This window comes from Ornithodoros turicata, chromosome 3, assembly GCF_037126465.1.
Source record: "Ornithodoros turicata isolate Travis chromosome 3, ASM3712646v1, whole genome shotgun sequence".
NCBI classification, from domain to species: Eukaryota; Metazoa; Arthropoda; class Arachnida; order Ixodida; family Argasidae; genus Ornithodoros; species Ornithodoros turicata.
The window spans coordinates 76,824,746-76,838,718 of NC_088203.1; the positions used below are offsets into that span (position 1 = coordinate 76,824,746).

At 49.2% G+C, this 13,973-nt stretch overlaps 1 protein-coding gene and 2 long non-coding RNA genes across 3 annotated transcripts; 1 reads left to right on the forward strand and 2 right to left on the reverse strand.

Moving 5' to 3' along the window:
- Nucleotides 1–4,380: 4,380 nt before the first annotated feature.
- On the forward strand, nt 4,381–6,956 carry LOC135387365 (uncharacterized). Its single transcript, XR_010421069.1, has 2 exons — nt 4,381–4,527; nt 6,755–6,956. It is a non-coding gene; the product is annotated as an uncharacterized LOC135387365 (long non-coding RNA).
- LOC135387364 (uncharacterized) lies at nt 4,748–6,107 on the reverse strand. The gene is made up of 2 exons (XR_010421068.1): nt 5,719–6,107; nt 4,748–5,463 (listed from the first exon to the last, which is right to left on the reverse strand). It is a non-coding gene; the product is annotated as an uncharacterized LOC135387364 (long non-coding RNA).
- Nucleotides 6,957–12,384: 5,428 nt separating the features above from the next.
- On the reverse strand, nt 12,385–13,002 carry LOC135389691 (uncharacterized). The gene has a single exon (XM_064619725.1). The coding sequence runs from the start codon at nt 13,000–13,002 to the stop codon at nt 12,385–12,387; it is 618 nt and encodes a 205-aa protein (XP_064475795.1).
- Between the last annotated feature and the right edge of the window lie 971 nt (nt 13,003–13,973).

Here is a 13,973-nt window from a genome sequence, read left to right on the forward strand (position 1 = left end):
TCACAACGCAAAATATTTTCGCTCTGCGGTGCATTATAGCTGTGCAATCGAATTTACAAAAAAAAAAAAAAAAAGAAAAAGCAGTCGGAGAAAGCAGCCGCGAACGGCCGACACGATGCTCTCGTGACGTGGAGAAGGCTCCGTGCTTTGTTTCTTTATATTTTTCTTCGCAGCTCATGCGCTTGAGCCACTTGAGCTGTATCGCCGTATGTCACTGGTCACGTGAGGGGGAGTAGCATACGTCACGACGTCCTCTAGTTCTGCGATGCGCTCGTTTCACGAGGAGAACGTGAACTTTTCAAAGGTGTGCGGTACAGAGCCCTCGCGCTAGCTCTGTAGGTCACCTACGCTCGTCGTTCTTTCGCAGGAAATTTCATTCGTCGGAGAACACTCTGCACCGAAAAACGAAAGAAAAAAAAAGAAAGAAAGAAAATTCGGAGTCACCTCAGGTGCTTCTTTCTTAAAGGGGCACTAAAATGCAAAAACAAGTTCACTTCAGATTACGTTACACGGTATGTTAATTTCGTACTTGCTATCATAACTCAAAACTTTGATTCCGTTACTGAGCTACAATCAAAATTATACCGGACTCTTTCTTGCTTCGGCGCTAAGCAGTGCTCGTGCATCGGTGTTTTTAGTGCATACTGCGCGTGCACGCGCGTGCCACGCCCTGCAGCAGTCCCGGTGAAAAACATAGTGCGCGTAGGGAAGCGGACTGGCGTCGCTGTCCGAAGGACGTGAAGATAAATGTTGTCAGTGGAACATTCGTGAGAGCCGTTGTGGGCTACAATTCAGTGAATCGGTATTGAAAAATGAAGCAATGAGCATGATGCCGCGCATATATAGAACACTACGATCGGACCCGTTCCAAATCCCCATGCCGATGATAGGTATTCGCGCGCGTCTCCTGATGTCTCATTGGTTGCCGCCAGTCTTTGCCCCCCTTGGGATACAATTCGTTGCCGCCGAAGACGGCTCTGTTTTCATTGCGTTTTCTTCTAAACGGTAGCGCTGTGTGAACCAATTTTGCTTGCATCATACTAATTGGATCACGAACTTTCATTTGAGAGCTTTTTTTTCTTCATTTTAGTGCCCTTTTAACGCTTCATAAGTTGACTATACGCACGCGACTCTCATGTGGATACCTGCGCACGCGCTTTCATTCTGTCTGCACGTCTTTTTATGTTTCGCAATTGAATTTACAAGAACGGCACGAAAAAAAAAAAATCAGTTTTGTACGGAGCGGTTTGACATTGGAAGCGCGGTTCGACCTGCTTCCGTGACGTAAATAGCACACTGTGAGTGAGCCACTCGATCGGCACTCCCACCGGATCGTGACGTCATGGAGTGACGACAACCTTCTTCATCCTCTTAAAGGGGCCGTAAACAGGCCACCTGTTTACGGCCCGTTTTCTGAAATAATGATACCCCATGAAAGAACGCAGCTCATATAATACCCAAATATACATTTCGTTCGGCTCGTGCCAGCTCATTAACCCGTATAACTGTTTTCAAAGATGAGTAGCCAGCGAGCCTCTCTCCACAACGCATACGTCACATGGCTACGTAGCGTTTTGCCGTCCAATCGGGCGGCCCAGCTGCGCACATGACGTTTCAAATTACCAGCCAATAAACATACTTCGTTATCAGCTGTGAGTCGGAGCGCTCAGTTTGTTTGTGTGAAACGACGTTTTGCGCTCCGTGGTTCCGAAATTCAACGTCATGACATCTTCAGCATCTCCGGCTGGCGCAAACGTCAACAGCTGGGCTGCTATCACATGACGCGATTCGGACCCGGGTTCCTCCCAGTCACGACGTGACATGGCCAGCACGCTATCCACTGTACCACGCGAGCTGGTGACGCGATGCCGCGTGGATCAAATCAAAGTACGGCAGCCCAGTTGTCGGAACCATTCGAAGATGACGAAGATGTTCCATCGCGCACCTACCTAAGATTCCGGAACTGTAGTCCCGGATATTCATTCGCGCAGCTGGTGTGGTGCGTGCTACTGCCCAGAAAACGTAGTGCGCGTATGATACCTAAATTAAACGCATTTCTTTCTCAGTTTGAGGCTGTAACTGTTTAGATTTTGAATAGAAGATGATTCACGTTCATCTAGTCCAATTCCGCATTTGAAATAAAATCATACGTGGAACACTCAATCGTAATTGGTGGGGGAAAGCGCTACGTCAAAATGACGTAAAGTTAGAGCGCGGGGCGGAGCTAAAATGCGAAAGAGTGCAGTGAATATTTCATCCGTATGCAAGCGCCTTTTGTTTTTGAGCGTTAGTAATTGCAAGGAGTTTTCACTGACTAAGTTCTAATAATATAACACAAAGAAATGTGCACCTTTTGTACCTGTTTACGGCCCCTTTAAGGCCAACCTCTATAGAGCGAACTTTTTGCAACGAAGTTTGCGCGGCAGACTGTCACGCGCGTTCCGCCTCCAGTTGTTCGCCGGCGCCAGCTCCATGGGACGAGAAACCAGCGGACAGCTAGGACGGCGTCTGAAACTCTTGCCTTGCGCTGATGTTACTGTTGCCAGAGTACAAAGTGAAAGGTTAGTGAAATCAGTTTCTCGAAAAAAAAGCACATAAGGTCACAAATTTTGCAACTAAATCCAATAACTGTCTAAAAAACGGTGTCCAGAAGTGTACCGAAAGGCGTATTCAATACTGCTAAAGGAAGAGAAGAAAAAGACTACAACGTGCAGACGACAAGGTGGTGGTGCTGTGATAGGGGTCGCCGTTGCCTGCCGAATGTCAGAGTGAATATGCCTGAAAGCGTCTGAGGAAAACCCAGGAAAACCCCACACAGCACAGCCGGCAACGGGATTCGAACCCGGGTACCTCCTTGTCTCGACGTGAGATGGCCAACACGCTAACCACTGAGTCACGCGAGCTGGTGCAGACGTCAGGGCAGCGAGGCAAGGTGATCAAACAAACCAGTGTTCCGTGGCCAATTGCCAGTGAGCTATGCACCACTTTTGATGAAGAAGAAGAAAGCAGCGAGACGTAGGTGCCACACGTTCGTAGCGGAAGAGCGCTCTGACAGGCCAGCCTCGTACTCATCCCCAGTTGACGCTTTCGTCACCACCACCACGCTTTCCCAGTGACTGCCCTAAATCTTAATTTTCGGTCGTCATCATTCCTTCATCTGTTATCACACCATATCATCTCGTCCTGGCTACAGTCGTGACGCAGCCCACATACGTGAGGCCAACAATGGCAAGCCGGTTTTCGTCACCACCACCACGCTTTCCCGGGTTTTTCCTGGGTTTTCCTCAGACACTTTTAGACATATGTCGGCACAGTTTCCTTAGAAGTCGGCCCAGGACGCACATTCCCCCGGGGCGTCAGTCGTGAAGTTGCCCACCTCTGTGAGGCCGACAACGGCGAGCTCTTAAAGGAGCTCTGAAAGCCATCTCAAAAATTTTCCGGTCCGAACGCGTTGTGGAAGCAGGTAACTTAACTTGATGATTAACACGAAAACTTTCTCTGTGCGCGATGTTTTTCGTAGGAAAAAAAGACACTTGAACATCGCCGCGCGCGTTCCCACTCGACTCGCTCCTCCGGGTCAAACGAGGATGAGAAGGAAAAAATGTCATTCGTGACGTAATAAAAGTAGAAAGCGGCGACCGCTCTTCCGCGCTTCTATCTGGGTCAGTTCTACCCGGTTTTCTTTCTTTTCGTTTTCCTTGCTTTCTCCCGGAGGAGGAGGAGGAGGAGGAGTGTCGTAGGGAGGAACCCGAGAGGTCTGCCTGCCTGATTAGGCGGCATGTTTCTCGGGAAGGGAAAGGTGGTGGAGAGGAGGAGAGGAAGGGGTGAAGTGGAAGACCGAGCGGAATCCGCTCGGGGGGAGGATAGCTGCGTCCATGGGCCGACTTCAGGGGAACTGTGCCGGCATACGCCTATTACACATCTGAGGGAAACCCAGGAAAAACCCCAGACGGCACAGCCGGCCCGCGGATTCGAACCGCGGACCTCCCAGTCTCCAAGCGCACGCGTTACCGCTGCGCCACCGGAGCTGGTTTGCTTTCTCCCTGTCGTGAACGATGGAGGATTTCGAAGTGCCTGCGGAATATCGGCACTTGATGCCACTATCTGAATGGGAAATTCGAACTCTGCAGAGGTGCAAAATAATGAACTGTACGCCGTATGGCGATACGCCTTACATGACGCCAGGCGCAAACTTAGCTGGCGTCGTCGGTAACCATGTGGCAGCCAAGAGAAAGCGGCGGGACAGCTCGGATGATTGGTAAGTTGACCATAGTTGCGGTACTTTATGACATTGCTTAACTGTGTTGATCTCTGCAACAGGTGCACATGTGGAGTGTGCCGATCAATGCAAACACGGCGCGAGGGCGTCTGCTGCCGCAACGTGCCAGCAGCTGTCGAAAAGAAGCCGGAGGGCTGTGTCACGACGGCGTCGGAGTTCCAAGCGTCGTGCTTGACCTACGTCGTTATACGGCTAGCCCTCCAATCACTTGAAAATCAGGGTGTGTTCATGAACACGCCGCTTCACGAGTAAGTTCACAACCTTGACTAATATTGAGTAAATGGTGCAGCATTGGGAAATGCGCGAATCGGTACAATGCCAGCGTTCAGTTTCGCTGCAAAGTTAGTGTCATTTTTGATGGTTCATCATAAAGATATAATTGGGAACATATGATAGAACACACACACATACAAAGAAAAACGAAGTATGCGTGCGGGGCCACTGTTACCCAGAATCACGCCAGAAACGTCCTAATGAACTTTTTATTAGTTGTACTCACAGTGGTAATTATTATTCTGCAAGCAATAAGTCATTCACAGATAGGATCACAGTTGTTTCACGATATAAAGCCTCGAATTATTTTATTATCATTCATAGATACGTTCATGTGCACTTTGTAATGGAGAAGTCAGATATTGCTACAAGTCACTCTGTTTAGACACAATAACAAACAACTATGCACATTACTCACTACCAAGAGACAAGAACAAGTTTTTTGCATTCATGCCTTGCTTTTATGAATTCTTTAGAACAGGTTGTAGTTTATCAAGGACTGGCAGTTCATATGATGTTCTGATATGCCTGTTGAGCAAGAAACATGCCCTCAAAGCAAAATTGAGCATTCACAAGTAGGCATGTTCACTGGTACACGAGGTCTTGGATAGAAAGAGCATGTTTACACTTCAGAGAAAATTCTGTCTTTTATGCACAGAAATGCCTCAGGAGCAGCCTGTTGTTTGTAGCAACAGACCTTTGATGTGTATCATCACAATCAGGCCCAGGGATACAGAAATATATTCCCGTCACACGCACTCTCCAAGCTGTTGTTACTGTGAAAAGCTTCTCCCTCGATTTTCGATTTGTCTGTCGCAGTTCCTTAGAAGATCATTGCCCAACACAAAGGAACAGTAGCATGTACCTCTGTACCAAGTATCCGTGAAAAAGTGTTCTCAGTAATCTGAAATCTATAAGTACATAGTTATTTCTTATATTACCAACATCTTCCAGATCATATAAAACTGCAGGCCAATGTTCAGATCAGCAGACACCAGTGTCGTTAGTTATCCAGATGCATATACCAGATAGTCTTTTCAACTAGTATGAAGGGAGACAACATATGGTGGGTGTATGGAAACCATCTCTGAAACTCAGGGGGGAATAAATACTGTAGGGCTTTCAACAATACATTTGAAAGTGGAAATTGTAAGACTCCAACGTACCAGTGAAACACAAACGCAGCTGCATTACCATTTCATAAAATTTGTTTAGAGTCTTCAGATGTCTCCACATGTGTTCTTCCAGGCCATCCATGACGATGCTCTCATGCGCAACAAAAGTCAAAGGGAAATTGTAAGACTCCAACGTACCAGTGAAACACAAACGCAGCTGCATTACCATTTCATAAAATTTGTTTAGAGTCTTCAGATGTCTCCACATGCGTTCCTCCAGGCCATCCATGACGATGCTCTCATGCGCAACAAAAGTCAAAGGGAAATTGTAAGACTCCAACGTACCAGTGAAACACAAACGCAGCTGCATTACCATTTCATAAAATTTGTTTAGAGTCTTCAGATGTCTCCACATGCGTTCCTCCAGACCATCCATGACGATGCTCTGATGCACAACAAAAGTCAAAGGGAAATTGTAAGACTCCAACGTACCAGTGAAACACAAACGCAGCTGCATTACCATTTCATGAAATTTGTTTAGAGTCTTCAGATGTCTCCACATGCGTTCTTCCAGGCCATCCATGACGATGCTCTCATGCGCAACAAAAGTCAAAGGGAAATTGTAAGACTCCAACGTACCAGTGAAACACAAACGCAGCTGCATTACCATTTCATAAAATTTGTTTAGAGTCTTCAGATGTCTCCACATGCATTCCTCCAGACCATCCGTAATGCTCTCTTCCAGGGGTGATTGCATGAGTGTCAGAGTAATATAGGTAGTCACTGTTTCTCTGAAAGCTACAGATGGAAACTGCCATGAAGTAAATGCCTTGTCCCCAGTGCGTAGTATGATAAGCTAGCCTTCCACACAGATGATTCTATCGGTCTTGTGGTTCAGTTTCACTCTTTCGTAGTCACTCACCTGCAAGCTGCTTTCTGAAAGCTCAAATTGAAGTTGTCAAACAAAATGTGTCATCTCCAGTGTCAAGTTCAATAAATGACATGCTGGCCCACGGCCATGAAGCAGCAGACCTTGTAGGAGAAAAATACAGTTCTCGTCATAATGATGTTGTTCCGTTTGTTACAGGAGGTACCGCTATGTTGCCTACCGGCAGTGTGCATCCTGGCTCTGGGGGCACCTTGGTGAAGGGAACCGTCATGTGCTGCCATCATGTGTTGTGTGGGCAATTCGGGAAAAGTTCCCTTCAACGTACTACACTGGATTTAGACCTACACTGTAGAGATAAAATTGATGTACCGTAACTATTTTCAATACATACTTTTGTGGATCTATGTTACATTGTCAACTCATTTTATACAAAGGAGCAGTGAAACAAAATTGCTGTTTGTTAGTTTTCTCCAGTGCCAAGTCTTGTCGTTGTCGACATGTCGATAGTTGACATTTAGCACTGTAGTATGTTATAAAAGAAACAAGGGAAAGGGTGCAGGCTAGCTGGTATAGATCCATGAAGAAGACCGAGAGACACGGACACAGAAGAAACAAAAGAACCTACGTGTGTCGTCTTCTGTGTCTGTGTGTGTGTGAAGAAGTCTTCATGGATAGTATGTTAAGTGCTATGCACTTTTGACAATACAGCATCTGGATGGTTCACGTACTTTGCGAATCTTCCTTGCACAGGCAGCAGCGACACATCTCTAGACGGTGTTGCCTGGCCTCTACAAGTGCCCTCTTGTCTACAGGGGGCTCGTTCTTCGTTAGACTAGGCAGTTCATCGGGAGGGTTTGCAGCCCATGCGTCATCAAATGTAGGCCATTTATGGCAGAGCTCTACCACCTTGTCCAGAAGCTTGCGAGCATAATCTGAAAACAGCAACAAAATGTGCTCATGTTTTTGAATTTAATATGGATAGGCTGACATGGCACCGGCTCAGTACTTGTGTCTTGTTCGTGGTTCACTTACTGAAGGTAGGCTCCTCCTTGATGGGCAGCGCAACATACTCTCCAGAGTACACCTTCGATCGCTTCATTAGGTAGCGCAGTTCTCCATCTTCTGTGAAAGCATGGGCCCTGTTGGAGTTTTCATTGAAATGCAGGGTGGCTAGCTGCGTCCTACATGTTCAATGGAGAAAGTAATTATCCTGGTGCCTTATATGTAAGTGTACTTCATAAATTTGTGATACATTGGCATGCACACAAATAATTTCTAGCAGAATGCAGCTTACTGATGAGACCTACAAACCTGCATTTCATAGTTTTGGGGCCTTGGAAGCAAACCGGATGAGAAGGCTGTGGAATGCTTCCAAGTTTGATGTCTGAACATCAGGTCCCATAGCCTCGATTTGAGCAGCAGCAGCAGAGCGACACGACTGGGCGAGAGCAGCGCACTGGGCGAGAGCAGCAGCTCTGCCGAGCTGCAGACCCTTCCCTGCTCTCGTATCCGAATTTTTGGTTGCTGGTGGTGGTGATAGGGCTTGCCGTTGTCGGCCTCACGTATGTAGGCAACGTCACGACTGACGCCCTGAGGGAATGTGCGTCCTGGGCCGACTTCTAAGGGAACTGTGCCGACATATGTCTGAAAGCGTCTGAGGAAAACCCAGGAAAAACCCCAGACACCACAGCCGGCACCGGGATTCGAACCCGGGTACCTCCCAGCCTCGACGTGACATGGCCAGCACGCTAACCACTGAGCCACGGGAGCTGGTTTGGTTGCTATGCTGCCCTGTTGCTCTGCAGACTGAGCAGCCGGTCTCGAAAGCCAATCAGGAGGCTGGTTGGTATTGTTTTCGTTCGGCGGTGTTTAGGGTTAGCAGGGCGGTGAGTAACGGCAGAAGGTTTGTTTCTGGTTCTTCTGTGATTTGATTCTGAAGACCTGGATACGCTTGTGATTGCCAGTAGTTTGGAGCGAGTGTTCAATCATCGGGACTGTGTGAAGTGCGTTTTCAGGACATAATTCAGTTCATAAAGTTCAATAAAGTGTTCGACCGAACCTACGTGATACATATGTTGTGTACCAGTTGTAGCTACATGTTCGCTTGCTTTCTGGAAAGTACTTCAAAACCCGTGACCTGATAACGTAGTACAAGCACTTTCACGTCCATGCCGTGTGAAAACCAAACAGAACAAATTTCTTGTGGACGGTATTCCAAGACCTTGCTAGGTGGTTGTAAATGAAACTGACCCTTGAAAAGGGTTAGATGGAGATAGACAACGTTCAGACAAAAAAAAAAAAAAAGGTTCGCTAGAGATAGATAATGAACCCATTCCTTGTGAAAACAGGCAGCAGTGAGTACTAGCAGAAAGGGCCTTTGTTTTCGTTAGACAACTTTATTTCACTAAGAGCAACGTACGCACTTGACAGTCACCGTAAATCAAAATATCGAATACTATAGTAACCAGGCAATATTTATACGACAAAATCCCGTAGAAGAATCTCTACACAACACAGCAAGGACTGTTCTGCACAGCAGTAGGACGAACCTACGTTGAATGTCATGAAACTGACTACACATCAACGAAGAGTCAATCAGGTAATACAAGGCTCAGACCACCACCACACTCATCTCAAAGTTCACTTATGAGCTTCAAATCCACAATATATCTCTCACACAAACGCCTTTCACCTAGGATTGCGTTCCTAGGTGTGTGCACTAAAAGGCTTAGCCGCTGCATACGCCTTCGGAATGTGCGAAATGTAAACAATGACACCGTTGCCAACACGTTTTGTGTTTCCTAAGCCGCTGCTGCCGCTAATTCAAAACGAAGCTATGGGACGCCTCCAGCAGCAGAGCAGCGGCAGCAGAAAGCTGCTCAGCTGCCATGTTGCCGTGTTGCTGCTGCCGCACCGCTGCTGCTTTGCTGCTGCTGCTCGCATAAAGCTATGGGACCCGGCCCTTACACCAGCACCAGCACCACCACGCTTTCGGAACTGCGGACGCTGGGCGAAAATATCTGGCAAGGGCAGATCGCCGGCGGACGCTCACGTTTCTGACGTATCGGGCAGGGCGTCCGACGCCGAGCGAACTTCGCCGCTTTTTCGCAGCGAAGTTATACATTCGCTCCATGGTGGTTGACGTTTACACGATCTCCGCAGAAGTCGAGCATGCTGCGCTTCAACGACTGCCGTTGTTTGGTGCAAGAGCAGTGGTTGTTTCTTGTGCAGCCCGTGCACCGCAGCCAATATCGAAAAATTTATGGAAGGGTATTTCATTGCTCCTTTAACACAGAATGTATTCGAAAGGTGTGCCCGTCTGTCCGTCCGTGGCGGTGTCCTGCAAAGCGTGCTTTCACTGCACTGCTATTATATATGCAGGAGAAGCCAACACTACGTCTCTCCCAAATTCTCTCAGTCAACAAACGTAATGTTCCAGCGCTGTTGTAACGGCGCGTGATGATACTGAAGAGGTTCCTCCGGGTTTGCTTTACTTCCCAAGATATACATATCTTGGGAAGACACAGACATACAGCCGATGCAAGCGCCATTTGGGGACGACACAAACACACAGAGCCTCTGAACGTCTAGAGAACATGTGGCAAACATGAAATGCCTAACGAACGAAACGGCACTAATTGATGTTTTCGTGAATTACTTGAATTTCATTTTTCGGGAAGACAGTAATGCGTCGCAATCGAAAATGAAGGAGGCCGAATCACAGCGAGCAAGATGGCAGCAACTAAACGAAGATTCCGAGAGACCCGAGCCTGTGTACAGCACATAACTTATTTCAGCCAACACAAGCTCATTCTATGCGCCACCTGTTCAAACGCTCCCGAAACGCAAATCACGCAGCATCAAACGAATGACAAGTAAAACTCTAGTGGCGGGAACTCGTAGCGAACGCAGGAGTATAGGGAAACGGCAGGCACAGCCAGAGTGAGGCATGGTGCAAAGCATTATATTGCCGATATCTGCCTCATTCGGGAACCTTAGAAATAGCGAAGCTGTAACTGTGTCCGTCAAACAGTGCGACATCGTCATCAGTTCACGCAAATCAGCAAGCAATCGTCAATCGGTGGGCAAATCGTATTGGCGGACGTATTTCTTCGAGGAAAATATTTTGACGACATTTATTTGTGGTATACAACGATAGTGACTTGAATCCTAAGCGCTATGACTGTAGTAGATGAAAGCCGACTCACTCAGACATAGAATCAAAAGATGGCATGCTGTTTTCTCGCGCTCAGCCACGTGCTGACAGGCGCATCTCAATAGCTGTGTGATGGGGCACGCGGTGTTACGAGAGCACATGGTAGAGCAGTGCACGGGCACGGGCTTACCCGAAAGCCCGGGCCGGGCCGGGCTTTACGTTTTTTATGCGGGCCCGGGCCGTGTACGGGCTTGACAACGCCGGCCATGGTCGGGCATGTACGCGAACATATTTCACGAGATTGGACAGCTGAATTTTCATGTCACTTTTTTTTTTCCCATTGGGTATGGGATATCATGGTATTCTCATCTGAGAACTATCCCGTTTTTATATGTGATCATGCTTATTTCGTGTAATGGGTCTGGATTTCACAGGTGCACTCACAGACATTTGGGGACGATAGGTGTGGCGGGCGCGCTGACAGTCCGCCACGGGGGTCAGTTATGTTAGGTGTTCTGACATATTTCGTTCGCGTGAAAGTTCGAGAAAGGGGAACTAACACCGGTGCATGCGCAATAGAGCGGAGATGAGTCTGTAGAGGAGGTGGTGTTCCTCTACATGAGTCCTGACCGGCGATGATGGAATGTCCCAGCGGGCAGATGGACGTGGCCTCGCACTAGGACGGTGCCGGTAGAACTGGCTGCCAGGCGCAGTGGCACACGCCAGCAGAGGCACGTCGTTGTCATCGTCGTCCACGGGCCGCCACAACACTCTCTCGGAGATGAGGAGATGAGTCTCATGATGCCAATAAGGAGGAAGAGGATGGTGGTGATGACGATGATGATGACACACACACCTCTTTTCGCCCTGTGAGCCTGGCAAGATATGTGGGAAAACAGAGAGAGAGAATGGTCTCGACTGGTGGCTGGAAAAGCAAGGTGTGTTCCCTCACGAAATGGCAGGCTTTCGCCGCCACCGAAGCTCCATGGATCCAGTTCTCGACCTTGTATTTCTACAGTCCAACATGCTCGTGCACATCGGCGGTTCGTTGTATCAGTTTTCTAGACATCAAGCGCGCCTATGATACCGTCTCGCACGTTTGTGTGCTGCACGCCTTGCGCTTTTTTGGAGAATGTGGTCGACTCCTCAGCGGCCTCCACGATTTCATTACGGACCGAATTGTTGCTGTCAGCACAACCCACGGCCAAAGCCAGCATCCTGTTCATCAAGGCGTACCATCATTGAGTCCTACATGCCTAATGGAAGGCCTAAAATCGATTATTCCTCGCAAAGTAGCATTCCCTGCGTATGCCGATTACGTTGCCCTTTGGACAGTAGGCAAGTCACGACCAGCCATTCAGCGCAGTTTGCAGCTAGCCTTAAATAATGTCCATTTGTACCTCACGCGTCTTGGGCTGGACCTTTCGCCCGAAAAGTGCGTCGAGCTCCCTTTCACCCGCAAGGCTATGAGAAATTTCCCTCTTTGGGTTGGTGCAAAGAAGCTTGAGTCTGTCGAGGCTAGGAGGCAAAGAGCAGACAAGAGCTCGCGTTCGTGCCAGAAGCTCGACTGTTTATTCTGCAGCGGCGCGCTATGCTCGAGATGATCAGGATGGTCGATGACGATGACTGTGCCGCTACATGGACCCCCCGCCCCTCCCCTAGCGAAGCGATATCAGTGGTGAGTGGAGCTGAGGGGACGAGCCCAATGAACATGGCGACGGCGAACTGGCTGCGTGGTGTCTTCTGGAAGAAATTGATGGGGAGGCAAACTGGGAGGCGTGGTGGCAGGAGACACGTCAACGGGGCTTTCGATGAAGGCCGGCTTCAGCCTGTCAATAGATACAGTGTCCTGGCGGCCAGCGAGCTGAAGGGTGAAATGTTTCGGTGACCGCTGAAGAACCTTGTAGGGACCGTCATATGTGGGCTGCAAAGGCTTTCGGGGCGCGTCATGGCGAATGAAGACGTGAGAGGCTGTTTCAAGAAGTGGGTGGCGATAGGTGAAGGGCTGCGACGGTGAGCGGGGTCGGATGGCTGGTAGGGCTTGCATGACCGTGCGCAGGCGTTCAGGGTAGGTTGTCGGGTCGGTATGGACGATTGACGAGGGATGCGCAAAGAATTCGCCAGGCAGGCGTAAAGTAGTCCCGTAAACCATCTGGGCGGGTGAGCATTGCAGGTCCTCCTTGACGGTGGCCCTAAGGGACAGCAGGATGAGGGGGAGGGCGTCGGTCCAGGAAGCGGGGGATACAGACTTGAGGGCTGTTTTAATCCGGCGGTGTAAGCGTTCAACCATCCCGTTGGCTGCAGGGTGGTAAGCCGTTGTTCTTGTACGTGATGTGCCGAGCAAGTTTGTCAGTTGAGTGAAAAGGGCGGACTCAAATTGCCGTCCGCGGTCGGTTGTGACGACTGAGGGCGGCACGCCAAAGCGGGCGACCCAAGCTTGTACGAAGGAGACTGCGACGGTGGCGGCTGTGGTGTCGGGGAGACAGACGACTTCGGGCCAGCGCGTAAACGAGCGATCATTGTGAGGAGGTATCGATGGCCGTTGGATGAGAGCAGGGGACCGACAATGTCCAGGTGGATATGATCAAAGCGAGAGTCTGGTGGTAGGAACTGTGCTGGTGCGGTCTTGGTGTGCCTGGAAACTTTGCATCGCTGGCACGGTATGCAGGAACGGACCCAACGCTTGATATAAGCTTGCATACGTGGCCACACATACCGCGAAGAGATCAACTTCTGGGTGGCACGGATCCCGGGGTGTGCCATGGAGTGCAGCTGACCAAATCTGATCAAATACGGGTCGGCGAGCGGCCCGAGGAAGAAATGGGCGTGGGCTGCCGGTTGACAAGTCGCAGCAAATGGTAGCTCCAACCCCTGGGAGAGGAATGTCTTGGAGTTGAAGGCTGGTCTTAGCAGAGGAACGGTAAAACTGGAACTCAACGTCCGTGCGCTGCAGGTCGGCTATGGCGGCGAAGGTTAAGGGTGCGGACGAATCGCGGTTCAGTCCGGGAATACTGACACGGCTGAGGGCGTCAGCAACAGGGTTCCGAATGCTGGCTAGATGTCTGATGTCCGTTGTAAATTCAGACACGAATGAGAGGTGGCGCTGCTCTCTTGATGAATGATTCGGGCTCGGAGATTGGAAAGCGTAGACGAGCGGCTTGTGATCTGTGAAGATCGTGAAAGTTCGTCCTTCAAGAAAATGGCGAAAATGCTTCGTGCTCAGGTAGATGGCAAGAAGCTCACGGCCTGTATCTTCGGCCA